This window comes from Ochotona curzoniae, unplaced genomic scaffold (genome assembly GCF_017591425.1).
Source record: "Ochotona curzoniae isolate NIBS_2020 unplaced genomic scaffold, NIBS_Ocur_1.0 contig_2294, whole genome shotgun sequence".
NCBI lineage: Eukaryota > Metazoa > Chordata > Mammalia > Lagomorpha > Ochotonidae > Ochotona > Ochotona curzoniae.
This window is the reverse complement of record NW_024465405.1, coordinates 4,700,105-4,728,067: the sequence shown is the minus strand read 5'-3', so window position 1 is coordinate 4,728,067 and position 27,963 is coordinate 4,700,105. Positions and strand designations below refer to the sequence as shown.

The 27,963-nt window shown below is 62.6% G+C and overlaps 1 protein-coding gene across 1 annotated transcript; it reads right to left on the bottom strand.

The window, feature by feature from the left end:
• On the bottom strand, positions 1 to 27,493 carry MLPH (melanophilin). Its single transcript, XM_040972432.1, has 14 exons — positions 27,384 to 27,493; positions 21,635 to 21,856; positions 21,431 to 21,543; positions 15,449 to 15,579; positions 14,530 to 14,649; positions 13,673 to 13,835; positions 11,935 to 12,074; positions 4,619 to 4,789; positions 4,317 to 4,472; positions 3,647 to 3,739; positions 3,076 to 3,150; positions 1,953 to 2,004; positions 483 to 583; positions 1 to 339 (listed from the first exon to the last, which is right to left on the bottom strand). Exons 1-14 carry the CDS (start codon positions 27,491 to 27,493, stop codon positions 313 to 315), a joined length of 1,674 nt encoding a protein of 557 aa, XP_040828366.1. The 3' UTR covers positions 1 to 312.
• Between the last annotated feature and the right edge of the window lie 470 nt (positions 27,494 to 27,963).

Genomic DNA, 27,963 nt, shown 5'->3' with positions numbered 1-27,963 from the left:
TCCATTCAGGTAGACGACACAGAAGAGCCAGGGTAGGGGTGGGGCAGGGGCAGAGTGAAAGGTCACAGGGGCACAGGCCACCCACATGTCCTTGGGGCCTTCAGCTGTCCCGAAGGGGAGTTGTGTTGGTTGGAGCCAGAATGGCTTGGGGGTGTCGGAGAAGCTGGGGGCCACCCAGGCGTCTGAGGACCCAGCCGGTGGGGCCCTCCTCGTGGTTCTCTCTGGGGCGGTGACCCTGAGCAGCAGTGGAGGGGTGTGGTGGCCTTGGCAGGGAGTCCAGCGCAGGGCAGTGAGGCTCTCTGTCCTGCTTCCTCAGGGCTGCTGGGACATCACAGGCTTCTGCAGAGCACAGACAACGCACGTGTGAGCGTGCATGAATGGACACACAGAGACGTGCCCAGGTGTGCCTCCCAGCGTGCAGAGAGGGCACCCCCAAGCTGTGCACACGGGCCTGCATGGACGGCTGTGCGCACGCGTGTTACCGTGAAGACAGTACTGGCTGCTCCCCTCCTCCCGCTGGGGTTCCGCTGGGTCAGAGAGCCGCGGTACACGGACTTTCGGTCAAAAGAGGTGTCGTCTTTGCCTTTGGGGAAGTGGGGAAAGGAGGGCGTGTCAGCCACAGCTGCCCCCAGACCAGGGCTCGGCCGCCCTAGTGTCCCAGAAGGCGCATCTGAGGGGACCCAGTCCCTTGCCCTGTGAGAACCTCAGCACCCTTCTGTGGCCTGGCAACCCTCAGTGGGCACGTACACGTCCTTCCATGACCAACCAAGTGTCCTCCTGTCTGCTCTGCTCTGGTCAGCGCTCTGCCGGAGTGCACCTGCCTTCCCAGCAGCTGTTCCTCTTCTGGGCTTTTCATCCGTGCATCCCTACCAGGGGTAACTCCAGGGACATGCCTCCCCCAGGGAATCCCAGGTACTGGGCAGGGAGGGCACGGGCAGCCTCAGGAACTGGGACTCGGCCAGTGTGTGGCTGGCCCTGGCAGACAGGGGCCAAGCACCCAGGCTGGTGGCAATGGGAGGAGAGGAACAGGAGGTGCCCCAAAGTACCCTTAAACTTGTAGACTCAAGTGACCTGCCATGATGAGGACCGTGGAACTGCCCGTCCTCTGGTCATGGACATGAACCTCCATGGAACTCTAGCAAAAATGGGGCTTGAAATCCCCTCTGAGTGAGCACGGCACCCGGGAGCCTCCATGGTGGCTCATGGCCCTGGCTCAGGGGTCAGCCTTGGGCACCAGCTCTGTGGCTCGTGGCCTCGGCTCCTCCCCACCTCACCCAGCACAGGGCACTCCTTGGCATGCTCCTGTCTATGCCCGGCTCAGGCCTTGGTCCCCCTGCCTGTCCCAGCCCTAGCCAGCCGCCTGTCTGTACCTGTCGAGCTTCCAACACACATTCTGCTCCAGCCAGGACAGAGCTGTGCCCGAGCTCGGCCTGAACTCTGAAATCAACATCTGTTGAGGCTTGTATGCCCTCCCACGCATGTTATCACACATGTATGTTGTTCTGTGTGTATGTGTCAGCTCTCTGTGCTGTCCCACATGAAGCAGGGCACAGTGAGGCCAGCTGGGCTCCACATGTGTACCATGATCCGAGTCAGCCACCTGTCAGGGCTGCAGCTGTGTTAGGGCACAGGGGCGAAGCTGAGGCCGGTGGGAGCAGGAGGTGCCGATGGGGCTTCAGCAGTGGAGAGCTGGCCACTGCCCCTGTCACCACCAAGATGTCACCCAAGGCTAAAGGACACCCCACAACTCCTGCGAGGACTTGCATGTGGCAGGACGATTCAGACTGGAAACTATGAGTGCGCTGCTGCCACTGGCATGTTCTCAGCGGCAAGTGCCCATCATCCAGAACCCTGTGGCCTGGGCGCTCCCCGGAAGTGGACACCAGCCATGTCCTCCGACGCCACAGGGACACACGCTCACCGGGCGAGCTGAGTACATGGCGGGCTCTCACCTGCGCTTTTGGGCGAGTACTTCCTCCGCAGAAGATAAGGCACGGTTGTGGGCTGCAGGAGAGAGCCAGTCACAGCCTGATTGTCGCACCCCGTCCCCCTCTCCCTCTGCCCCCAGTCTCCCTGCCCCACACGTGCCTACTGCCCGCCATCCTCCCAGGGACCCTGATCAGCCTGCTGGGCGTTCACCAGTATGCCAGCAATGCCCACTTTCACTAAATCGAGTGTCAGATCCTGGCACGGGATCTGACGAGGAGGGCGGCCAGCCTTGGGGGTGTGGTGAAAGGGGCATGGCTATGCCTCTCTGGGTCTGAACAAGTCACTGTTCTCGCTGCACCTCAGTCTGCTCCTCTGTAGGATGGGCCTGCACTGCTCTCTAGAGGGACCTCGGGCATGTAACTGTGCCTAACGTGGTTCTAGCTCCCACACCAGTCTGTCATTCTGTCAGGGGTAATTCCATCCTTGGCTTGGCCTCCCCTGGGGGTGACGACACAACCCCTGGTCTAATGCCCCAGGAAGTCTGCTGAGCACCTGACTGTCAGGGTTGGGCGGATTCATCTGGGGCCTGACCAGAAGTCAGTCATGGCCACCGCTGAGCCTGGGTTTGCCCTCAGGCCCCATGGCTCTCAGCTGGCAGTGGCTGTGGCTGGCAGGACCCCAGGGTGCTGCACGTAAGCCTCTGCTCATGCCAACCCCAGTGGCAGGCACCTGCTTCCTCCATGCTCACAAGCAGGCCTCTCCTCCTCCATGTGCCTGTCTGCGCGTCCCCAGGCCACAGCTCCCGCACTCAGGCTCCTGTGGGAAGGACCCCGGGCAGCCGTGCTCGCCATGCCCGTGGGGGGAGGGGCGCGGTGCCTGGGAGTGCAGCCTGGCCACCTGCCCTGAACAGGATGACTGAGATGTGAGCACCATGGTCCTCCGTGCTCCTGGGAGCACTGCCCTTGGTGGCCCAATGTTGCATGCTCACGGCCCCTCCTGGCCTTTCCTGACCCTGCCCTCACCTCTGTGCCCGGGAGAAAGGCAATCCTGGCCCACTGTGCCCCGGCCTTGCCTTTCTCTTGGCAGAGCCCGGGCCCATCTTCCTTCTTGGCCCACACTGTGGCGTTCAAGGTACGGACCACATACCTGTACTTCTGCTGGCTGTGCATTCAGGTCCTTGGGACTCTTGTCTGGGGTCGCAAGGAGGCGGGGCACAAATATCTAGAAGACAGCAAGGGGCTTCGTGTCACTGCTGCCTCACTGTCGCCAGACGTGGGCCGGCTGCACGCAGGGCAGGGCCTCTCTAAGGCCTGCTGAGGCGCGGGATGCCCACCTAGCACAGTCCACCTGGGATGTGGCGGGGGGGAGCTGGCCTCAGAGCTGTGTGGGCACAGCCTGGCGCTGCCTTCCCCTGGACTCGCCATGCTCACGCCAATCCCGGTGCGGAGCTTTACTCTGCCATTCTTGAGGATTTTAACCGTGTGTTTGTGTCTGCGGGGTTTGTGTATGCAAGCACATGTATGTCTTTGTATGATATGTACATGCCTGCACGTATGTACACGTGAGTGTGTGTGTGTGTGTGTGTGTGTGTTTGCACCCCCCCCTCCAGCTGAGTTCCAAACACTTAGGCACTAGGGCCGCAGGAGACAAGCAGAAGCTTAAGGGGAAGGGAGAGGCGCGAGGCTGGCGGGCTGCCGGGGAGTGGGGACCCCCTCACCGGGAGGTTTGATTTCCTCCGGGGCTTTCCCGACGGCTTCACCGTGAGGCCTGCTGCCTGCAAGGCGGCGATCCTGGACTCGATGGCGGACACCTGTGGTGGATGGACAGACAGACGGCAGTTGCTCAGACGCCACCTGGAAGGCTGGGCAGGACGGAACGGCAAGGGCGCCTGCCCCGCCCACACCAGAGCCGCTGTGCTCTGTTCCCGGAGTCTCCTGGGGGACGTGCCCACTGCCCAGGCTCCCCAGGCTGTCAGCAAGGGGGTGAGTGTTCCTGGTGTCCCACCCCAGCAGGAAGTGAAGGCCTACGGGAGTGGGGCAGCAGCTGTGGAGAGGGCAGCTGTGGGCTACCCTGACCCAGCACTGGCCCCACCTGACTGGCACTACTCCCGCCCCCACCAGCTGCTCTGCACAAGGTGGTCAGAGGAAGCTTCTGGTGGCAGACACCATCCCTGTCCAGCCACATGGTCCTTGGAGCCTCTGCCGGGCCTGCGTCCCACACTCACCCCTCCTCCCTGTGCCCCAGTGACAGGGTTACAGCTGCTCATCTCCGAATGGGCCTTTACAGAGTTGGGGCTCAGGGGCCAGGACAGGGCAGGTCCAGATGCCCTGTGATACCCACCCAGTCAGCACCATCCTCACCTCTGCGAGCCCCGGGTACTGGGTTACCTCACTCTCTGCCTGCTGAACCTCTGAGGCCGCCGCTGCCACTCTGTCCTCCAGCTCCGACAGCTCGGCGGCCGTGCTCCTGCTGGCCTGCACCAGGACTCCGGGCTCCTGGGGGCTCGTTTCCTGGCCAGGCGCTGGGCCTGCCCCTGTGCACACCTGGAAGACAGAGGGGGCAGCAGCTGTCCCCCGGCTCGAGGCCCCTCCCAGCCAGGCTCTGCTCCTCTCTGGGTGCCTCCCACGACCCCCTGCAGCAGGCTGCCTGTCCTGGGGTGGGGGTGGGGCCTGTCCCTCCCTGGTCGCACCTCCGTTGGGTCCTGCCGGGGCTGCTGGGTAGGGGCCCCGGCTGGGGGAGCACCCCCGTCTGGCTCCACTTCCTCTTCCTGGTCACTGATGTTGCTGGTCAGCTCCTCCAGCTTCCTCCTGAGGGCCTCCTCCTCCATGTCGGCCTCCGTGTGTGCTCCAGCAGCTGCAGGCTGAGAGAGTGGAGGGTCAGGTTCCCACGCAGCTCGGGGCAGGCACCCTGAGGTCCCTGCTGGCACCACGGTCCCCATCCTGTGTGCCCTAGGCCTGCAGAAGCAGGCTCCGCAGGTGCACACAGCACCTGAGCGAAGACCCACACTGAGGTCCAATTTGCCTTCTCTTCTGATAGAGTATTTTTAACTATGCCATTCTCAGCACTCCCTGCATGCACACGGGTGTGTGATCCGCACCCCAGCTACCGCCCGACCTTTCCCCACGCTGCCCCAGTGCAGCCTGGACCCACTGTGAATCTGGCTTCTCTGGGACCCTCGCCCAAGTGCCACGCTGCCTTGTCCCTCACTGTCGGCCTTCCCACCTAGTGCCATGCTCTCCGGGGGGCCTCTGGTCTGAGGCCCGTGTCCCTGGCCCACAACTCGCCACGCCCATGGCTGCTGGTAAGACACGCCACTGTGAAGGAGACAGTGAGCCCGACCTGGTGTGTCCATGACACGAGGACAGTTCTTCCCTGCATGCCTCAGTTGGTGCCCATGTCCCCTTGCTGCGGTGCCCCTGGCCTCAGGTCCATCACTCCTGCCTCTACCTGGCACACGTCACAGCTGTGTGATGCCAGCTCCACCTGGGACCTCCAGCGACTTCCTGTCCCGTGTCTTGCATGTCTCAGGCAGAGGCCAGGGAGCCATGTCTGCCTGGGCACGCGGCCTACAGGGCCCAGCAGTCTCCTGTTCAGAGCCAGGCTACTTAGCCCTGGCGAGTTTCCAGATGCAGACTCCAGCTCCTCTAGCTTGGTCCCCAGGGTTGTCAGTGACATGGAGCTGGAGCCCGTTCCCCAGGAAGTGTCCAGCACCGATGGCAGCCAGGTGCCACTGGCTTTCTGTGATCCCGATGCGTGGGTGGGACCATGGCTGGCAGGCCCCGGGGTTGTCAGCCTGACCTGGCTGAGTGGCAGTGAGGCGGCCCTGCTGTGTGCCCTGCAGCCGAGGATCACCGGCTGGCTGCTGAGCAAACCCGTGTCCTCCCCATCAATGCGATCAGCCCGGGGCTGGGCAGGGTGGGGAGGGCCCACTCCGCAACTGTATTCCTCCCAGCCCCTTCAGTCTGCCTGGCTCAGCCGCCACCCACTGTGGCCTGCATGGTCAATGGCAATGGGCTCCTTGCTGGCTCCCTGCCCACTGTCCCTGCTGCAGCTGAGGTCACCCTTGGCACCCAGAGTCCACTGTCCTCCCCTCAAACCTCCTGCTGTCCGGGATAGAAGGCAGAGCCAGGGCAACGGCTGCTGCTGGGGTCTGAAAGGGTCCCCAAAAGTGGGCATCTGGAGGCGGGGTCTCGGGGGTGGCTGGGTGGGATTGGATGAAGTCGGGACGGGGACCATGTGAGGGTGCCAGTGGCTCTGCTTGCCTTGGAAAGGCCCTCATGCTGCGCTGAGCAGGTGCCAGCTTCCATCTGTTGGATGACCCTCTCCCCCCGGAAGGCTGTCTTGTTGGGCTGCTGTGCTTGAGGTGCCTCCCAAGTCCCCGGGTTGGGCCCTGTCCCTAGCCCAGGGGGTGGAGAGGGCCAGGCGGAGGGCTAGGCTCCCCTGGAGTGTGCTGCAGCTGTTACTGTAGCGGGGGAGTGTTAAGGCCATCGGGCCTCCTCCCCTGCCCCTCCACGTGACCCCTGTGCTTCTGATTTCTGCTACGGGATGAGGCTGCAAGGCCCTTGCCGCCTGTGGCCTGTCAACCTTGAACTTAATTTACGGAACCCCTGTCACCTGATGCCAGTGACCTAAAAACTGCCAAGTCTGTCAGAGTCTGTGCGAGCAGCAGGATGTGGCCATGACGCCTGCTGTGACCGCTGTCCAGCATGGAGAGCACCCACCCTGCTGGGCCCCGGGCCCCAGGGGCTGCAGGGCCGAGCGCGCCGCCCCTGCTCTAAGCTCTCTCACAGCTGCACTCGGGCACTGCAGTGGGAGAGTGCTTGGCATGGGGCCGGGTGGGAGCAGATGAGCCCAGGTGGGCTGTGGGGGTGCTCTGCATGTCACATACCTGGCCAGGGCTCACAGGAGTCTGCCTGGGCTGGGCTGGCATCTCAGCACCCTTCCCAAAGGGCCTGGGGTAACCTCGGCCCAGAGAGGAAGGCCTTTGCTCCACGGGCGGGTCAACAGGTGCCATCTCCGACACACTCTCCTTCAGCTCCAAGCCCACGGCACAGGAGACAGTGGCCCAAGGGCCCAGGCCTCTCTCCCAGCCAGCACGCAGGACCTGCCCCTGGAAGCTTAAGGCTGCCAGGGAACGGTGGGTGGCTCAGGCTGGGAAGTGGGAGACCTGTTTCTGAGCCGGAAGGTTCTAGAACAGCAAGCCAAAGCTGAGAGGGACCCTGTGGGGTTCAGTGGAGGGCATGAGCCCAGTAGGAGAGGAGACAGCTGCAAGCTATCTGGGTCGCTCACTCTGGGAGGCTGTGGTGGTGTTGGCGTGGGCAGGATTGCCACGGCCACGTTGTCAGCACATCGTGTCTCCCGGCCCTGGGGCTTTCTCCCCATTGAGTCACCTGAAGCCTATTAGCTCCCAGACCGAGCAGCCAGAAAATCGATTCTCCCGGGCCCTTCCGTGTGCCTTTCCTGTCATTATCTCATCTGCGGCTCGCCTTGTTTTAAGAGGGGGAGATGACACCTGCGTGCCCGTGAGCTGGTTAATCTGAACCTAATGGCACCGCGGGAGCAGCATGGCTGGGGTGGTTGGGCTCAGCCCACGCCGCCAGGGCTGCTGGCACCTGTCGCGTGTGACACCCACAGCTCAGCGATCGATGCTTCAGGCTGGGCCGGGGCCAGCTGTCTGCCAGCTCCGTGTGAGAGGAGGGGGCAGCACCCCAGCCTCCCAGGTCCTGAGGCAGGCCAGTTGTGGCCACTTTGCTCCAAATCGCAGTCACTTCCTGTCTCAGAGACAGGGAGTCTTCTGGAATGAAGCCGACACAGGCCCAAGCTCATCTTGTGTGACAGGAGCCACTTCCCTGGGGGCCCGCCAGGCTCACCTGAGGCCATGTGTGCCGGCCCCTCCTGCCGCCTCTTAGCCGACTGCATCAGCACTTATTGCTTATTCAATAGTAAAGCGGTTTTCCTTGTCTAGCACCTGCCTTGGCAGACGGTTTTTCTGGGTCAGGAAACGACTTTGGCTTTGAAATCAATTCTAGTTCCCCACCAGCAGCACCTGCTGTGGCAGGGGCTGTCGGGAGCCCTGCTGTCTGACCTGGGCAGGGTGCAGGTGCCAGAACCATGGGGTTTGGCGGGGCTGTCAGGAACCCTGCCGTCTGACCTGGGTGGGGTGCAGGTGCCAGAACCATGGGGTTTGGCGGGGCTGTCAGGAACCCTGCTGTCTGACCTGGGCGGGGAGCAGGTGCCAGAACCATGGGGTTTGGCGGGGCTGTCAGGAACCCTGCCGTCTGACCTGGGCGGGAAGCAGGTGCCAGAACCATGGGGTTTGGCGGGGCTGTCAGGAACCCTGCTGTCTGACCTGGGTGGGGAGCAGGTGCCAGAACCATGGGGTTTGGTGGGGCTGTCAGGAGCCCTGCCGTCTGACCTGGGCGGGGAGCAGGTGCCAGAACCATGGGGTTTGGCGGGGCTGTCAGGAACCCTGCCGTCTGACCTGGGCAGGAAGCAGGTGCCAGAACCATGGGGTTTGGCGGGGCTGTCAGGAACCCTGCTGTCTGACCTGGGTGGGGAGCAGGTGCCAGAACCATGGGGTTTGGCGGGGCTGTCAGGAGCCCTGCCGTCTGACCTGGGCGGGGAGCAGGTGCCAGAACCATGGGGTTTGGCGGGGCTGTCAGGAACCCTGCTGTCTGACCTGGGTGGGGAGCAGGTGCCAGAACCATGGGGTTTGGTGGGGCTGTCAGGAGCCCTGCTGTCTGACCTGGGCGGGGAGCAGGTGTCAGGACCGCGGGGCGGGGATGTGGCTAGACACGGTCTGTGTGCAGCCCCAGCAGGGACCCAGGCCAGCGATTAAAGGGCACCACTCTGAGCTGCCCCTGCTGGCAGTACTCATGGGGAACTGAGTCATCATCTATAACCTGAGCCGGCACTGGGGACCCCGGGCCTCAGCCCTGCACTATCTGTGGCCTCCTCTGGACATCAGCTAATCTTCATAAGACTTTCTCCACGATCCCTTGTCTGCAGAGCTCTCACTTGAACATGCATGTACAGACAGGATGCAGAGGGCTGCGGATGCCCAGGTGGCCTGTGGACAGCTGTGGGCTCAGGCAGTGTCAGCCACATGGGCCTTCCAGGACCCTGGGCTGGGGTCTGCTCTGAGAGGCTTCCTCTCTGGGCCCAGCCCTGGGCTTGCCGACCTCCATGAGCATCAGCTGGGGTTGCCACCGAGGCAGAGTCCTGCTGAGCCTGCAGTTCCAGACACTGCCCACATCCCATAACCCATGTTATAGCCAAGCAGAGGACAGTCCTAAGTGAGATACGTCCAGTGAGGAGAAAGGACGCCAGCACAGGAGGGCAGCTGACTGGGAGCCACCGGGGTCACTCCAATAAAGGCTTGTTGCATGTAGACTCTGTGAGTCTAATCCTTGAGCCGCAGAGACACAACACAGACCCACACCCACAGAGAGGGGCCGGGGGGAGAGAGAGGGAGAGAGCGCGAGAGAGAGCGAGCAGGGGCATTCCTATCCCCTACTTCACTCCCTAAATGCCGGCATGGCCAGGGCAGGGCAAGGCCAAAGCTGACTGCTCCATCCAGGTCGCCCTCTGTAACACTGTTCCTTGGGCACTGGCAGGAAGCTGGGCACAAATGAGCCCAGGTGTGGGGGTGCAGGTATCCTAGCTAGCATCTAAACCCCAGGGCAAACGCCCACCCCTCGTTCTGATCTTCATCTCACTGCCTCCAGATGGGCAGATGCTCGGCCAGCGGAGAGGTGTCTGCTCTGCCACATGGGCCCTCCGCTAGGCCCTGCAGGCCAGGCCCCTGGGCAGACTCGGTTTCCCTTTCTGCCAAGGAGGCAATGCCCGGGCCTGGGCCCTCTGTCTTTGGTGCATTAGCCTGGTGATGCCAGTGCCCTGGGCTGTGCGCCTTAGCGCCCTGGGCCTTCTGGGGTCGCTCAGCACTCCTGACACGCTGGACAGGCACCTGCAGAAGGCAGACACCTGCAGACAAGGCTCCATTGGTCCGGGATGGCTTTCCTGAGCCCTGGGGATGCTTGCCCCAGTCCCAGACCCATGAGAAGGCTGAGCCCGTGACAAGAGGTAGAGGAGGGCCTGTGCTCCTGCCAGGTCTCAGTGAAGCCCGGCCCCACTGTGTACCCGGCCTAGCTGTGTGCCTGGCCTAGCTGTGTGCCTGGCCCTGCTGTGTACCCGGCCTAGCTGTGTGCCCGGCCCCACTGTGTACCCGGCCTAGCTGTGTGCCCGGCCCAGCTGTGTGCCTGGCCCTGCTGTGTGACTGGCCTAGCTGTGTGCCTGGCCCTGCTGTGTGCCTGGCCTAGCTGTGTGCCTGGCCCTGCTGTATGCCCAGCCCCACTGTGTACCCGGCCTAGCTGTGTGCCCGGCCCCACTGTGTACCCGGCCTAGCTGTGTGCCCGGCCCAGCTGTGTGCCTGTTCCTGCTGTGTGCCCAGCCCCACTGTGTACCCGGCCTAGCTGTGTACCCAGCCTAGCTGTGTGCCCAGCCCAGCTGTGTGCCTGTTCCCGCTGTGTGCCCAGCCCCACTGTGTACCCAGCCTAGCTGTGTGCCTGGCCTAGCTGTGTACCCAGCCCCACTGTGTACTCGGCCCCGTTGTGTGCCCAGCCTAGCTGTGTGCCTGTTCCCGCTGTGTGCCCAGCCCCACTGTGTACCCAGCCTAGCTGTGTGCCCGGCCCAGCTGTGTGCCTGTTCCCGCTGTGTGCCCAGCCCTGCTGTGTGCCCAGCCCAGTTGTGTGCCTGTTCCCCCTGTGTGCCCAGCCGCACTGTGTACCCGGTCCCGTTGTGTGCCCGGCCCTGCTGTGTGCCTGGCCCAGCTGTGTGCCTGTTCCCGCTGTGTACCCGGCCTAGCTGTGTGCCCGGCCCCGCTGTGTGCCTGGCCCCGTTGTGTGCCTGTTCCCGCTGTGTGCCTGGCCCTGCTGTGTGCCCGGCCCCGCTGTGTGCCCAGCCCCACTGTGTACCCGGCCTAGCTGTGTGCCTGGCCTAGCTGTGTGCCCGGCCCTGCTGTGTGTCTGTTCCCGCTGTGTGCCCAGCCCTACTGTGTACCCAGCCTAGCTGTGTGCCCGGCCCCGCCGTGTGCCCGGCCCTGCTGTGTACCTGGCCTAACTGTGTGCCTGGCCCCGCTGTGTGCCCGGCCCCGCTGTGTGCCTGGTCCCAGGCCTGGCAGAGTGCAGCTGCAGGCCTGGGGCTCCAGTGCCCCCTTACGTCACCGTCCTCTGGTACTCTGGGTGTCCTGCCTCTGGGCTCAGCAGGGACAAGTACCCCCAGTCCCCACCCTGTGATTTCACCCTTGGGGCCTGGGCCCCCAAGGGGATGGAGGTGAACTGGCACCATTTATTACTGCAAAGAGTCCCTGGTCACTGTGGTTTTTTTGTAAACCATTTGGGCCTCTCTACCAGGTAAACCCACCCAAATGTGCTAGCTCACAGCCAAGCCAGCGCACGCAGGAGTGACTGCGGCAGGGCCAGGCAGGCATGCAGGGGGCTAGGGGGTTGAGACGGAATTCCCTCCCAGATCAGCATCTGTGGAGTGAGGGGTTCTCACGGTCCCACAGAAGCTGCCTGCTCACGGGGATTTTCTCAGGACCCCAGTGAAGTCTGTTTGGAATCACTTGTTCCTCTTGTCAGACAGGACAGCATGCAAACCACCCGCCTTTGCAGACAGGGCTGTGTGGTGCAAGAGGCCAGGCCGGGGGGCGCACGTGAAACACCCTGAACCAAGGAGCCAGAGGTAGGCAGGTGGCGTTGTGGGGAGGGGGCTGGGAGCACCTGCTCGGGGTACGGGGCTCTCAGGTGCTCCCGATGCCTCGGAGTCTGGCTGGCTGAGCCACGCCCCAGGAGCACTCCTAGCGTCACCAAATCGTGCACTTGGTCAGGAGATACATGTTTGGGTGACAATTATACACTGGAGATACCGAGAGCTGAGGGTCTGGGGGTGGGGACGCAGGGCTCCACTCGGCACAGTCAGCAGGTGAGCACCAAGCGCCTGGGTTACCTGAGTGTCTGGCGAGGTGCAATCGCTCTGTGCCGGGTGGATGGATGGCCCCGTGGCAGCCCCAGGGCTTGCTTCATCTGAGCTGTCCGCCTCGGCCGGGAACTGCGGGGAGAGCTGGCCACCGCTGCCGTTGTCTGTCCCTTTAGAGAAAGGATAGGTTTGAACGTGCTGTCCAGTGGAGGAGAGCTGGGAGTGTGAAGGTGGCCACACCATGCCCGTGGGAGTTCATGTGGGCAGGGGCAGGGAGCACGCGCTCTGCTTAGGGGACGAAGACACGCCCAACTCTGGAACTGAAATGCAGCAAGGGGACGCTCCGGGAACAGGGTGCTCCTCTGTGCCCCGTTCCACGCTCTGGGCGGGGCTTGGAGAGCTGACACCGCACACTGGCAAAGCAAATGCCAACGTGATGCCAATCAACTCCCAGCTCCACATGTTCACAGAGCGGCCAGGGCCACACTGGCAAGGTGGCCGTTGGCTGTTCTTGCTTGCAGCTGGGACATGGGCAGGCCGTACTGGGCAGCCTTGTCTGAAATGCTTGCTTGTAGGCTCCAGCCAGAGGAGACGGCACCATCGTTGTATCTGAAGTGGCCCCCACTTCCAGCTGGCCCAGAGGGCACCGTCCAGGGCATGCAGGAGTGAGCAAGGAGCAGCGTCCTGCAGGCGATTTCCTGTGCTGGGGTGCTGCTGCCTATGCACCTCTGTGCCCTGGGCTACACAGGGGGACAGTGACTGCCACCAGCAGCCCGGGGGGCATGTGCAGGTGGGACAGAGCTGGTCGTGGGCCTGCAGCGCTGGCTACGCATTGGCTCAGCCCCGGAGGCCCTGTGCCAGGGACACCCGCTCTGACCCATGCTGCTGTGTTGAGTCAGTCGTGACAGACAATGGGTCCAAGCACCTCATGAGTCCCCCACACCATGGAAGACTGGATGTCATCAACAGACACGATGCTGACCACGAGTCAGCTCTGCTTTCTCAGCTCGGCTGCTGCCAACCCCTGCCCACAGGGTGGAGAGGCTGTGTGAGGGTCAGTGACAGGGGCTGGCAGGCAGGGCGAAGAGGCTACAGCTGTCCCAGGGCAGGGACATGGAGCCTGCCTCTGCTGCCTGCGTTGGGGGACCCGAGACCACTGGAGAAGAGGTCGGTCAGGAGTATTTGTCACTGTTAGGGGACACAGAGCCCTGCTTCCTCCCTCCCCTGAAAAGCCCCCAGGTCCTGGCCAGCAAGAGGACCGGAGTGGGGCAGCCCTGGTCCCTGCTGGGCACTGAGAGGGAGGCGGAGCTAGCACTGTTTCCCAGCCGGGCTCCCTGCGAGCATGGCCACTGTGTCCGCAGCTGCGTAGGCTGTACTGGGGGCCTGAACCCCTCCACCCCCACTCCCTCAGGGACAATGCCTCCATCGAGGGGAGTGTCTGGCACCTGCTGACACCCTCTTGGGACCCACTCTCGGGACCTCTGGTACAGGGTCAGGCTTGGGGGTCGGGCGCAGGGTGCGGTCTGTGGCCCCAGCCGTTTTGGGGACAGCTGTGTGTCTGCTCAGCCGAGTGGCCGCTCGGCTCCTGTGTGTACCTCACAGTAGATGCACCCAGCTGGGAGGGCAGCTGGCTGCTCTGCACACAGCACACACCCAGGACAAAGTGTGAGAGGGGCTGTGTCAATCAACCGGGGCATGTGGTGGGCAGGTTTCCCCGTGGCCCCTCCCTGGACACGGCCCCTCTGGAGGACCCGGCAGGGGCACTCACCTGGAGCAGCAGCCACTCCCGGGCTTGGCCTGCTGGCATCTCCGGGTGAATGGAGCTCTTCGGGGGCCTCCTGTCCGCAGGCCCAGAAGCTGTCCAGTGGCTCTGCTTGGTGGGGCTGGCACTTAGAGGCTCCTGGGTTGGCCTCCCGCAGGACGACGGTCTCCTGGGAGCAGGCCTCACCTGGGAAAGACTGAGTACTCCGAGTCAGCCCCTGGTGGGGCAGGCCTAACCAGTGCACACTGGCGTCACCCAAGGAAGCTGGCACGACAGACCTCCCAACCTCCTGTGGTCATGTCTCTGTCATTTTAAGAACGGTGCCAGGGCTGGCACTGTGGCATAGTGGGTAAAGCCAGAATCCCATAGGGGGCTGATTCGAACCCCAGCTGCTCCACTATGATTCGACTCCCTGCTCATGTGCCTGCACCCACATGGGAGACCCGGATGAAGCTCCGGCCCCTGGTTTCGGCTTGGCCAAGCCACGGTTGTTGACGGACTTGTGGGAAGTGAGCCAGCGGACAGAAGCTCTCACTCTCTCTCTGCCTCTCTCTCTAATTCTGCCTCTCAAATAAAAAACAACAAACAAGCAAGCAAAGAAAAAGGAACTGTGCCCGCAGTATTCATTTTCGGCAAGGTGGGGGTTCCCAGGGACACCCCAGTCAGGCCAGCAGCAGCCCCAGGGGGCCCTGACTTGCTGGGACATTCTGACACGTTCATGTGTCAGGGCTGTGGAGTTGCTCTCATTCACTGTGCACGCGGCCACTGTTGGCAGGGTCAGCGTGGGGGCAGCAGGTGGGCACAGACCTGCTGGCCGTCCAGCACCCCTGGGTGAGCGGGGGGCGGATGCAGAGCCCACTGACCTGCAGGCTGCACGTGGCCTCAGTATCCGATGAGCAGCCGGGGGGCAGCGTGCAGGACTGTGTGGAGTGGTCCGAGTCGGCCTCCAGGTCCAGCCCGTGGATGGACAGGCGGCGTTTCTTCTTGGTAGGTGCATGGTGAGTGAGTAAGCGAGAGTTGGGTCAGGCCAGCTTGGCGGACGGACAGGAGCACATGCCCTCACCCTCCATCTCCGTCCTCGGGCACGGGCAGGCTCCTCCCAGCACATCTGCTGCCAGGCCCAACTGAGGCGGCCCTGGGGGTGTGCACCCATCACGAGAACCTGGTCTCCAGAACCCCCGCCAGCACAAGGACCTCACTGGGCTCCGTGGGTTCCTGGGACAGGTGGAACCTGTCTCCACCTGAGGGGCGGTGTCTCAGGGTTCCAGTAGCCAGCGTGGACCCACTGTCTGTAGGGCTGGGGCGGGCATCCCCCGGGAGCTCCACAGGCTTGGCCTGCTCAGTTCCAGCCCTCTCTGATTACTGTCCCTTTTAAATGTCAGTGGTGGAGGGGGTACCCCGGGTGCCAGGCTGTGTGGGAACCCGTGTGCTCAGGCAGAGGTCACCGTCTGCAGAATGTGGTTATGCAGGCCCTCTGCCCATCCCAGGCCACCCCTCCTGCCCGCTGCCTCCTTCCAGCCCCACCAGACACCCCGGGGCTCACCCAGATGGCTGTGCCCCCACAAAGGAGTTGGAAATGAGTGAATCCATAAACCCTCCCCACACCTGCCATCCATCAAGACAAGGCTCGTGGCTGGTGGTCGACAAATGTGGGGAGCCTGGGGGTCTCCCTCATGGAGGATGTGGCAAACCTACTGCATCCGGGGACCCCAGGCTCCTTATCGCTGGCCCGTGGGCAGGAAACAGATTCATGCACGGCCAGTGGGGTTGGGGAGGACTCACTCCGAGGCCGTGAGGAGGGGCCTGGGCCTCCGGGTCCTCTGAGTCCTCCGGGTCCTCCGATTCTGAGTCTCCATGCTCGTCCGTCAGATCGCTGTCTCCGCTTCTCTCCCCGGAGCTGGGCTCAGCACCCCCTGAAACAGACACCGGCATGGCTCCAATCAGGACCCGAGTGACACAGCCTTCTGCCCAGGGCCTCAGCTAACCCGTCCTGTGTCCACCCACACACTCACACGCCATCCACCCACACTCACAGACCACCCACCCACACAGTCACGGACCACCCACCCACTGACTCACGGACCACCCACCCACTGACTCACGGACCACCCACCCACTGACTCACGGACCACCCACCCACTGTCCGTTCATCTGCTCCTCCGTCCAGGCTCTCTGCCAGCTCAGAGACCTACCCACCCGGACAGCAGCTGCAGCTGGTTTTGTTGCTAAAAGGTAGATTCATTTATTTATTTGAGAGTTGGGAGAAGGAGAAACAAAGATCTTCCATCTACTGGTTCACTCCCCAGAGAGCCACAATGGCCTGGCTGTGCTAGTCCAAAGCCAGGAGCCAGGAGCCTCTTCCAGGTCTCCCATGTGGGTGCAGGAGCCCAAGCACTTGGGCCATCCTCTGCTGCCTTCCCAGGCCACAGACAGGAGCTGGGTCAGAAGCGGAGCAGCAGGGACTTGAACTGGCGCCCACATGGGATGCCAGCAGCACAGGCAGTATGCCAGCACCAGACCCGTGGTGTGTGTCTTAAGCGCAGCATTAATTTGGGGGTGGCAGTGATTTACCCCCAGGACCTGCCATGTCTGCAAACATCCACCTGCTTCTCCTGTGCTGAGGCTGGCATCCCTAGGGGCCGAGCACAGGCTTGGTGCCCCGGGCAGGCAGCAGGGAGAGGGCAGAGTCTGTGGGACGCTTGGGGAGGTTCCTGGGTCACTGGGGCTGTCCCAGAGCGTTCTCACAAGAGGGCTCTGACACGAGCCGCAGGCTGCACCCACTATGGGTTTGCTTAGGGCCCAAGTGAGCCTCCCTCTGCACACGGCCCTTCCTCTGCACACTGTCCTCCCACTGCACACGGCCCTCCCACTGCACACGGCCCTGCCTCTGCACACGGCCCTTCCTCTGCACACTGTCCTCCCTCTGCACACTGCCCTCCCACTGCACACGGTCCTCCCTCTGCACTCGGCCCTCCCTCTGCACACGGTCCTCCCTCTGCACACTGCCCTCTCTCTGCACATGGCCCTCTCTCTGCACACGGCCCTCCCTCTGCACACTGTCCTCCCTCTGCACACTGCCCTCTCTCTGCACATGGCCCTCCCTCTGTACACTGTCCTCCTCCTGCACTTGGCTCTCCCACTGCACACGGCCCTCTCTCTGCACTCGGCCCTCCCTCTGTACATGGCCCTCCCTCTGCACACTGTCCTCCCTCTGCACACTGTCCTCCCTCTGCACACTGTCCTCCCTCTGCACATGGCCCTCCCTCTGCACACGGCCCTCCCTCTGCACACAGTCCTCCCTCTGCACACGGCCCTTTCTCTGCACACAATGACCACTGCCCTCCACCATGCTCTGCTGACACCAAGCCCATGGGGCTGCTGGTCTTGAACCTCCCAGGTATGACTGATGGTTGCCATGGTGACGGGAGGAGGGTGGAGCGTGCTTCAAGCTGGTGTATCACTCTGATGCCAGGCTGCAACCCAGAAGGGACAGCCGAATCCTGGCACTCCTGGCACTGCTGGCACTCCCGGCACTCCTGGCATGGCTGGCACTCCTGGCACTGCTGGCACTCCTGGTACTCCTGGCACTCCTGGTGCTCCTGATACTCCTGGCACTCCTGGCACTGCTTGCACTCCTGGCACTCCTGGCACTGCTGGCACTGCTGGCACTCCCCCGAGGGAACGGAGCCACTGTTGGACCCGACGGACTCCAAGTAAGGGCTGAAATGACTCTGCTTCAGGCTCCCTGCTTGCTGCTTCCCTGGCCTTTCTTCTGCTTCTTTGTAGCTCCTTCTCCATGTGTGTCTGCTACAAGGGAGAAAGGCCCGTGAACCGGGGCTTCTTTGAATAAAAGTTAGCTATATTTTTTCTATACTTGGTTGTTCTGTCCCTGTGTGTGCGGTTGGTGAATCTGACAATGAGCCCTTTCCTCTCTGTGAGGCTGTGTGGCCAGGGGCCCTCCCTGTGGGAAGGGACAGCCACCTGTGGCCCCTGCACCTGCTGGGCTGACGGAGACTGGGAGTGGTGGAGGGAAACGGGGCCTAGAGCTGGGTTGAGTGTTCCCAGATGGCGTCTTCACCCACCAGCCTGACTGCAGGGGCGGTGAAGCGCAGGCCCGGTGCCCACCCCCTTCTTTGTCCCCGGGTCTTTTGATACCTGAGCCCCCAGGCCTGGCTGCCTGCTCCTCTTTCTTCCGTCCACATTGGCCTGGCTGGGCCGTCTCCCCTGGTCACCATGGAAGGGACTGTAAGCAGATCCAGGTCTGGAGGTTGCTGCAGAAGGCTTGGCTGGTGCTCTGGGGCTCAGCTGCGCCTCGGAGCGATGGCTACCCTGGCCCTACAGCCTGACCTCCTCTCTGTGCCCTGGGTATGCTGGCATTTGCTGACTGGAGGCTGTGCTGCCACCGCGAGGCGGCCTGTGTGCGGAGCCCACTGTCACTGGGACTTCAGCCTGCAGACCCGGGCCTGCTCTGCACCCCAGCTCTGCCTCACCAGCTGCTCCCTGCAGGGGCTCCCCGCAGCGTCTTCCTGTGACCACTGGTTCCCCCCACCCTCCCTTGGGCCCCACTGCTACTTCAGACTCAGGTGGGGAGATGTGAGCCCCAGGGTGTGGGGCGGCCCCACCGCTGTGTACCCTGCTAGCACAGGCGCCTCTGGGGCCGCCTGACTCCACCCTCTTCCTCAGCCACACTGTTCTGCCTAACTTCTCATGGTGAGGGCTGCCCAGCTCCAGTCCTGTCCCCCAGGAAGCGCTTCCTGTGGCCTCATTCCCCAGGTAGCAGTGTCCACACCCGCTGGCTGACCATGGCAGCACCTCTGACAAGGAACAGCTGGGACTCAGCACCCGGCGGGCGCTTGGTCACCCTGGTCCTACGGAGGTTTCCCAAGCTGCCCTGGGAGTGTCACATGTCCATGCACCAGCCAGCTCTGTGCCCACTCCTGCTTCCCATTCCCAGGCCACCTGGGCCACGGCTAGCCTGGCATCCCAGACTTGCTGCCAACCCAGCAGCCATCTGTCTTGTGGGTCCAGATGGCAGCTTCATTGGCCAGACAGACACGGAATCGGCCAAGTCGGGGAGCAGTGCCTGAGAGGAGGCCTTGGGGAGAAATGACCAAGGAGACCCTCGCACTCCTGGCCCTGTCTGAGCCGCTCCCCACTCAGCTGCTTGGGGTGCTGGGCCAGCGAGTGCGGCGGGAGCTGTCACTGGACCTGCCACCGTGGGCCTGGTGGACGTGGGCCTGGGAGGTCCTCAGCTTGACGGTGGTGAGCTGCGTGAGGCAGTCCGGCTTAGCTTTACTGCAGTCTCCAAAGGGGCTGCGTGTGAGCCCTGCCGTGTGTCTTGTGAGCTCAGCAGGGGCCAGCCCGGCTGGCCGTACTGGGACCAGGAAGCCGGAAAGGAGACCCTCATGAACTTGTCCTGCATTGGGAGGCAGGCTCACAGGCTGGAGGACGTCCCCTGCCCTCCTTCTTTCCTGAGGGCCCCTGTGCCTCTCCTCACCGGGAGCAGGGGCTGCAGGAGCCTTCTCCCACCTCCTGGGCACTCACTAACCCCACACAAAGCACAGCAGGTGCTGGGCAGGTGGAGCCAGGTCGGCTGCTGCCCACAGCGCCACCTGCTGGCCCCTGGGGTTCCCGTGCAGCTTGCTGGGATGTAAGGGGGGGGCGCTGCCCTCTGGGGCTGAGGTCCCCAGGTGCTTTGCAGTGAGTTTGCCCAGTTGACAGTCGGTCCATCCTCAGGCCCTGTAGCTGGGGTCAGACTGGACTTCCTGGCTGCAGAGAGCACCCCGTGGCTGGCCTTGTGCTGACCACGTGGGTGTGGGGACACCGACTTACGGATGGACCCCACTCTGAGTCAGAGATGACAGCCATGAGCTGGGCAGCCCCAGGGACAGCGCAGCCCCTGCTTTGTGCTGTCTGTCACAGTGGGATGTCAGCGGGGCCCCCTGTACTGAAAGGGTCCTGGCCTGGATGAGTCCGTGGTGTTCTGCTGCCCCCGCTCTGTCCACCGGGGCTGAGCCCCCACATCCTGCCGCTGCAGAGACTCAATCACACGTGAGGGTGGCTCAGGGGTCTTGGCCCTAAACACCGCCCCCTGCTTCAGAAGCGCTGTGTCCAGTTCCTCAACTCACCAAGGAGATCAGGGCGTGGCGAGGACACGGCCACCGCACTGCTCTGCGTGCACCCAGAGACCCACCCCAACCCCGCAGATGGAGCCATCTGCGACAGAGACCCCAAGTCACCCCCCGCCCCCCAGCCCAGCTCCCTCAGTCCACACGGGCACGATGGCTGGGAGTGGCAGCCTGGCCGGTGCGCAGCACCCTGTGCGGGTGCCTACCAGCTTCCTGCCAATGTGTGCTGGTGCACTGGTCCCTGCTGGCATGAGGGAGGCCTGCGTTACTGGGTTCCCGGCTCTTGGTTTCTACCAGGCCCAACCCCAACTTGTGTGGGCATTTGGGAAGCGAACCGGTACATGGAAGATCTCTGTCTGCCTCTCTCTGGTTTTTGAAGACATTTATAAAACCACCGCCTCGTTATCAACAGGATCCCCGAGGCCTTGGCAACGGTCAGAGTCACATGGGAGCTTCGTCCGAATGTCTGGGCCTCGAGCCAGAAGTCAAGGCGCCCAGGCCTGACGAACGGAGCCTGGAAGAGTCCGCCAGCAGCTGGACTTGAGGAACGTGGCCTTGACCTGTCCAGCTGCTGGGAAACTCTGAGAACAGCACTCCTTCAGGGCGGGCTGCCGTCCGCACAGCCCAGGCCGGCAGGGGCAGAGGCCTGCTCCTCGTTCAGGAGGCAGCGCAGCTCACGGACGAGCTCAGGCACAGCAACAGGCAGCAGCACACTCCGCACACACCCACTAGGGGCGTCTGAGGGACATCGCGTCCTCCTCCTAGGTGTGCCTGTGGCCTGTGGGTGCCATGTTGTCCCTACCCGCTCCACTCCAGGAGAGTCCACAGATGCCAGCCCCCCTGACAGCCTACGGGTACCAGCCCCTCCCCTGACAGCCTACAAGTGCCAACCCTCTCCCCCTGACAGCCTATAGGAGCCTACAGGTGCCAGCCCTCCCCTGACAGCCTACAGGTGCCAGCCCTCCCCTGACAGCCTGCAGGTGCCATCTCCTCCCCCGACAGCCTGCAAGTGCCACCCTCCCCTGACAGCCTACAGGTGCCAGCACCCCCCCCGACAGCCTGCAGGTGCCACCCCTCCCCCGACAGCCTACAGCTGCCACCCTCCCCTGACAGCCTACAGGAGCCAGCACCTCCCCCCCGACAGCCTACAGGTGCTACCCCTCCCCTGACAGCCTACAGGTGCCACCCCCTGACAGCTTGCAGGTGCCATCTCCTCCCCCGACAGCCTGCAAGTGCCACCCTCCCCTGACAGCCTACAGGTGCCATCTCCTCCCCTGACAGCCTACAGGTGCCACCCTCCCCCGACAGCCTGCAGGTGCCATCTCCTCCCCTGACAGCCTGCAGGTGCCACCCTCCCCCGACAGCCTGCAGGTGCCATCTCCTCCCCCGACAGCCTGCAGGTGCCATCTCCTCCCCCGACAGCCTGCAAGTGCCACCCTCCCCTGACAGCCTGCAAGTGCCATCTCCTCCCCCGACAGCCTGCAGGTGCCACCCTCCCCTGACAGCCTGCAAGTGCCATCTCCTCCCCCGACAGCCTGCAGGTGCCATCTCCTCCCCCGACAGCCTGCAGGTGCTGTGTCCTGTCCTCCCTCCCCGCCCCACCAAGGAGCACCTCCAGGCACCGCGCCCGCCTCACCTTCCCTCTGCAGCCGCCCATACAGGTACCGGATCACCTTGGCACTCCCGAAGCGCTTGAAACGGGCCCGCACATGCTCATAGTACCACTCCAGGGAGCCCATCTTCACCACCCTATGGGGAGGGAACAGTACAGTGGCACCTGCCCGCATGGGCCTGCCCTCCCTGGCCCGCCCATGTTGGGGGGACACGCCGGGCACCACACCTGGCCAGGTGGCAGGGGTCACAGAGCCAGCCCTGCTCCTCGGGGTGGACATGGCTGCAGCTCTTGCAGGTGAAGAGGCCGCAGTCCAGGCACCGCCGCCTGCTGTTGACCAGGAGCCGGTAGGGCTGCAGGCAGCGGGCACAGTGCGTCTCGTTCAGGTGGGCCGTGTCTGCCAGCAGCTCCCGTTTGCAGCTCTCCTTCTGGATCTGGCCCTTTAGGCCCCTTGGGGGAAGACGGGAACAGGAAGTGCATCTCTTTGCAACGGGCTTCAATGTGTACATACAACATGCCTACACACACGTGCACGGCCACACACATGCACACAACCCACGCATGGGACCTCAGGCTTCAGCAGACGGCCTTCCCACCTGCAGTGCCAGCTCTGCCCTTCACCCTGTCCCCAGGGCACGACCAGCACGGCGTGCGTATACAATTGCAGAGATCATGGTTGGTGAAACCGTGCTATTTTCACAGGAACAACACTGCACTGAGACCTTCCTTATGGCTTTTCTAACTGTCCCTGGGCAGGGGGAGGAGGGCCCAGAGCCTGAGCACAAGGCCCGGGGTTTCCACTGCGAGCATTGCGGGGTGGCGCTGCTCAGGGACGAGGGCTGAGCTGTCTGCCTGGTCTGTGCGGGCAGTGTGGCCCGTGGCTCGGGGAGGTTCCAGCGGAGCCTGCACCATCCGGTTCGGAGTAGCATGGCTTCCTGGTGCGCCTGCCAAGTGTGGCTCATGGGAAGATGTGGCCCCAGATAACCACAAACGTGTTCTGTTCTGGGCTGGATGTAAGGTTTCCACTTAAGATGAGATAAAATTAATCCCTGGCTGGTGGTGAAAAGCAGGGCATCCCCAGGCGGTATCGTTCCTGGTGTGTGATGGGGCACTGCTGGGCACTGCTGGGCGCTGCTGGGCAGCTTGGCCAGGCTCCGGCGGTAGCAGCTGACCTTACACATTGTCCCTCTGCAGTTTGCCACCAAGGCCTGGCCTAAGCCTGCTTGAGCCTGCAGGGACTCATGGTCTGCTCTCTGCCCACCGTCGTCGCCCACACGAGCTGGGCTGTCACTGCGAGGGAAGGCAGGGTCACCGTGTGTGGTCAGCAGCCGGCTAAGGCCTGCGGAGCAGAAGGCGGACGCTTGCCTCCACTGACAGCTGGCGGCATTTGGAGGGTTCTGATGAGATCTGTGCTTAGGCAGCCCACGGCCTTCTCTTGCTTTGCATGAGATATTGATCGAGGCAGTTACACACATCAGGCATAGGCAAGATGCGTTCCAACACAACACAACAGCCAAAACCCACGGCCGGGGGCTCGACCTTTCGGAAAGGGCTGGTGCCTGGGTTCTGATGTTGGCACAGAGTGATCAGAAAGGGCTGATTCCAAGACTCGGGTGCGATGCTACGTTTTCCTGAAACGCTGCAGGTGCGGAATCCGGCGTGGGACGCGGCAGTCCACCTGCTGCCCTTGAAGGGATGGCCCAAGGGGAGAACACGCCGCCCAAGGGCCGATGGCCGTAGAGTCCCACTAAGAGGCTTGACAGTTTCAAGAGAATGTGTCTGTGTTGTGAAATCCTCAGTTTCAAGTTCTCACACAACAACTTCTGAGGATTTCAATGTTTATACACAGAAGTTCCTGGGGCTCGCAACAATTTCAAAATGTGAAGGTACCCTCTGCTTGCTTGCTTTCCTTTCTTTCTTCTTCCTCCTCCTCCTCTTCTTCAAAAGGCACATTTACAGAGAGAAGGAGAGACAGAAAGATCTTCCATCCACCAGTTCACTCCCCAAATGGCTGCAATAGCTGAAACTGAGCCAATCTGAAGCCAGGAGCCAGGAGCTTCTTCTGGGTCTCCCAGTTGAGTGCAGGGTCCCAAGGCTTTGGGCCATCCTCTGCTACTTTCCCAGGCCACAAGCAGGGAGCTGGATGGGAAGTGGAGCAGCTGGGACATCAACCGGCACCCATATGGCATCCTAGCATGCTCATGGCAAGGATTTAGCCACTGAGCTATCGTGCCGGGCCCCACCCTCCAGTTTTGAACACAAGTTTTTCAGTCTGCAGGATGCGGAGAACAGTCATGAGTGGGAAAGGGCATCTAACTGCCCTGGCAACTTGCGGGAGAGCTCTTGGAAGCCACCACAGAGGAGAAGCTGTGGTGTGTGAATGGGGCCCGGAACTCACATGTCTGACCCCCTGCTAACTAGCTGACCGCTGGCACCCCTGGGTCAATTCCGGTCAACCACCCCGAGGTTGCCAAGATGGAGAGCTGTGATTGGTGGACACAGAATGGAGGCGGGAGATTCCTGCTCTGCGTGGAGCAGAGACGATGTCAGGGAGACACTCCCCGCAGAGGGACACCCCTGATCGCCTTGGTGGGGTGGGGAGGCTGGGCCCTGGTGCCACAGGAGCATGGCAGCTTGTGTACAGGTGATGGGCAGCACCCACTGAGGCCACAACCCCAGGCCCAGCCTGGGCTGTTGCTTCTGCTTGCTGCTGTTGAGGGGTGGGGCGGTGTGTTTTCGACATCCTTGTAACCTTGGCTGCCATGGACAGGACGACGTGAGGGGCTGAGCTGTACAGCCAGGGGCTGTGGACGCAGGCTGGGCGCTGCCTGCAAGCCCAGGCCCAGCCAGGGTCATCTGCATTCTGGATGCAGAGCTGACCTCACGCTCTGCCCCGGGCCCAGTGAGGAGACGGCAGATGGTGTGTGGGGTCCAGGGCCCCGCGGCTTTGGGCCATCTTGGGCTGCTGCCCCCGGTCATCAGCAGCAAGCGGGATTGGAAGTGGAGCAGCAGGAACTAGAACAAGTGCTCGTGTGGGATGCTGCTGATTTCAGTTTCTTTTGAGTCAAAATGAATTTATCTTTTCAATTCATTCTCAGGGGTATTTTGGGATAGGATGTGTTGATAGAGGAAGAGCCATCACATTGATGCCAAGTCCTGGTGGCACAGGTGGGTACGGGGGTGCTAATGAGGGCACAGCAACCTGCCCAAAGCCTTGGACAGTCTTCTGAAGGAAACAGCTAAGGGAATGATAAAATGAGGAAGGAAGTGGGGAGCAGCATCCTGTGGCCAATCTCTCAGCTGATCTCCAGGGCCTGTGTCGCGCTGAGCTCCCACACTGGCCTCTGCGCTCCTCAGACCTGCCCTTGGCCGTCTGCGCCGCGTGGTGGCCCGGCACTGCTTCAGACGCTCAGACGTCCGTGCGTCTCCGACTCTCTCAGGAATTCCGGTCTGTTTGCAGAGAGCACTACCTATTTGTCTTTGCTGGCCTCATGTTTGACTTGCAGGCTGTGCCCCTTGACAGAGGGTGTGTTCCTCGGAGGGCGGCCTCTGTGCCCTCCCCCCGCGCCCAGGACAGGATGAGTCACCAGGGCTCGCTGGGCACTGGCTGGGTGTCCCCTGGATGTCCAGAGGCGCCCTGAGCAAGGCAGCATGGAGAGAGGTGCTCTGCCTGCGGCCCTGAGGCCTGGCTGGGCCGGCTTCCCTGCAGGGCTGGCTCTGCTGAACCCAGGCGGGCAGAAACCCAGGGGTGCAGGCCTTCCCAGTGTGGGGGTAGGCACAAGCTGGGGCTGCCTCTGCGCTTTCCCTTGGGAAGGCTCACTTAGGCATTGCTTTGTATCTGTGCAGCATCAAGAAAAATCTTAACACTGGCGATGTTTTCCTGCTTAATGCCTTTTTTTCTAAGTCTGATGGATTTGAAAGGGAAGAGGAGGGGAGGAGAGTGGGAATCTGGTTCATCCCCCAAATGACCGCGATAACCAGAGGCAGGAGCGCCATTCCTCTGGGCTCCCACGTGGGTCACTGAGCCATTGCCTGCTGCCTTCCAGGCACATTTGCAGGAAGCCACATCAGCAGCAGAGCAGTCAGAGCTCAAACCCGCTCCCTCATTGGATGCCGGCCCCCCAGGCAGGAACGAGCCCACTGAGCCACTTCATGCCCCGGGGACCAGGAGGAGAAGGGGACACACCAATGAGCCACTTCTCCGAAGCCCAGTGTGGAGGAAGACACGGACACGGCGCTGGGACACTCCCAGGAGGGAGGACGTCTCCACTGCCCGCCCCCAGCCCTCCTGTACAGACACACCTCTAAGGAGAGAAGCTGGGCTGGGGCCAGAGCTCCCAGAGGTGGGACTCACGAGGTGGCCCCAAGTGTAGGGTGACTCGGGGAAGGACAGCAGGGCAGTGAGGGTGGGAAGGACACCCTATGTGTGTGTGTGCACAATGTGTATGTGCATGTGTGTGTGTGTGTGTGTGTGTGTGTGTGCGTGTGCATGTGTGCGCGTGGGGTCTCCTTTGCTCTGCACAAGGGTGGTGGTGAGTGTCTGGGCTGGCCTCAAAGGTGCCAGGGAGCAGGTGGGTTTGGGATACCGGCTAGTGGTTGGGCCTTCCTGATGTACAGCACATGAGGTGGGGGGGAGGAAGGGGCATCAACCAGGGCTCCTGGGCACCTGGCCTGGCACATGGCTGGCCTGTGGTGCGGGTGGCATTTCCACTTCCGGCTTGATCGTGCTAGGACAGGTCCAGCAGACACCCTGGCCAAGCGTGCGTTTGTTTAGTGAGTCAGCTCAGGTCTTGGCTGAAGGTGCACGCTTGGTCACTGCGTGTGCCCTCTGCTCAGTACACACGGCCACTGAAGTTCAAGTGAAAGTCACCTAAAAACACTGGGTTTTCCAGTCGCATCAGCTACACTCGAGACACTGCACAGCTATGTGGGGCTGGCAGCTGCCATCCACTCCGGAAACACACGGAGGAGTCCAGGGCAGAGCAGAGAGCTCCACGGGCAGTGCTGGACTCCATGGGCAATGGTGACGTCACCCAGGAGTGGGGACGAGGCTGCGGCCTGAGTGTGGCACCGCAGGGGAAAGCTCTTCTTGCAATGTCGGCATTCCATACGCCGGGCTGGCCCAGCTACTCCACTTCCAACCAGCTCCCTCCTGATACCCCTGCGAGGTGGCAGCCGGGGCCAGTGCCGGGAAAGAGCTGGGTAGAGCTACTGGCGCCTGAGTGTGGTCAGGCCCAAACTCGGCAGCTGTGGACCTCTGAGGAGCCAGTGGGTGCAGGATCTCACTCATTCTCTCTGTCTTCCTGACTGTCACTCTCCTTTCAAATAAAGGCAGAGGTGGCCCCACCTTTTGTGGCAGATTTAAAGTAGCAGGAGCTCAGGCAGCAGACGGAAGCAAGGCGCTTACAAACTCAGTAAACACCTGCATTTGCTCTGCATTCCTTGCTGATCTCACAGAGGGACTGCGGTCACGGCCAGCCCTTCTGGCCCGACTGCCCTGCTGCTTCCAAGGCTGGGACATTCCCACACAGCCTCTTCCCGCCCTGAAGGCATGTGGGGTATTCAGAAAGGACACCTCCACCTGCAGCAGGACAAAATGGCCCAGCCACACTGCCTCCTCCTGGCGCACGCTGTGCCAATGGCATTGGGTGCCAGCTGTGGCCGCCCCCCCGGGACAGGGGCTCCCAGATCCCACCATGCCCAGCCGTCGGTGCAGAGGCCTCTTTCCCTCGAGGCCTTGGAGGTTGCCTGTGTGAGTCCCTTGGTGCTGTGAGGGTGCCAGAGGGCCACGAGACAAGGAAAGACATCAGAGGGAGAGGCCCGGGTACAGGAAGCCAGTGGGAACTTGGGTGACCAGGGCCCTGGCAGATAGAGCAGGACCTGTGTGTGTGTGTGTGTGTGTGTGTGCGCGCGGGCAGGTGCACACAAGGTGATAGCCCCCCGGAGAGCGCGACACTGCAGGCCGGGCCACACTTACTCCAGTCTCTCCTCCTCCTTCCTCCTGAGGTCGAAGTCGCGCTGCACGACCTCCCACACGTGCCTGGCCTCCTCGTCGGTGAGCTTGGACAGGTCCAGCTTCCTGCCCATGTCGGCGTGCAGGCAGGCTCACACCTGGAACGTCAGGACCACCGCATGTGAGTGCGAGGCTCACAGAGCAGGGGGCAGTGTGAGAAGCGCTGAGTCCCCGGGACCTGTGCCCCACCTGCCTGTGCACCTGCTCTCCCCGACAGGCCGACGCCCACACGCTTTCCAGAGCCCCGAGGGGCTCAGTGATGGAAACATTCTTTGCGTAAAGCTCCTAATCCTGGTGTGCACACATGCGTGTACACACACACTGTGCCGTGGGTCCCTCAGGCTGTCCACCATGAGGCCAAGGCCCCAGGTTTCACCACTGGACCGCCTGGTCCTTCCCTGCCCCAGGGTGTGCTCTGGATCCAAGGCTCTCTAGTCTTCCTGCCGGAGAGGCAGCGGCACAGAGAAGGCTACCAGACGGCCCTGGCTCTGAGTCAGCTGTGCCCCCGTGACTACGCAGCACGCAGGGGCAGTCCACCTCCTGC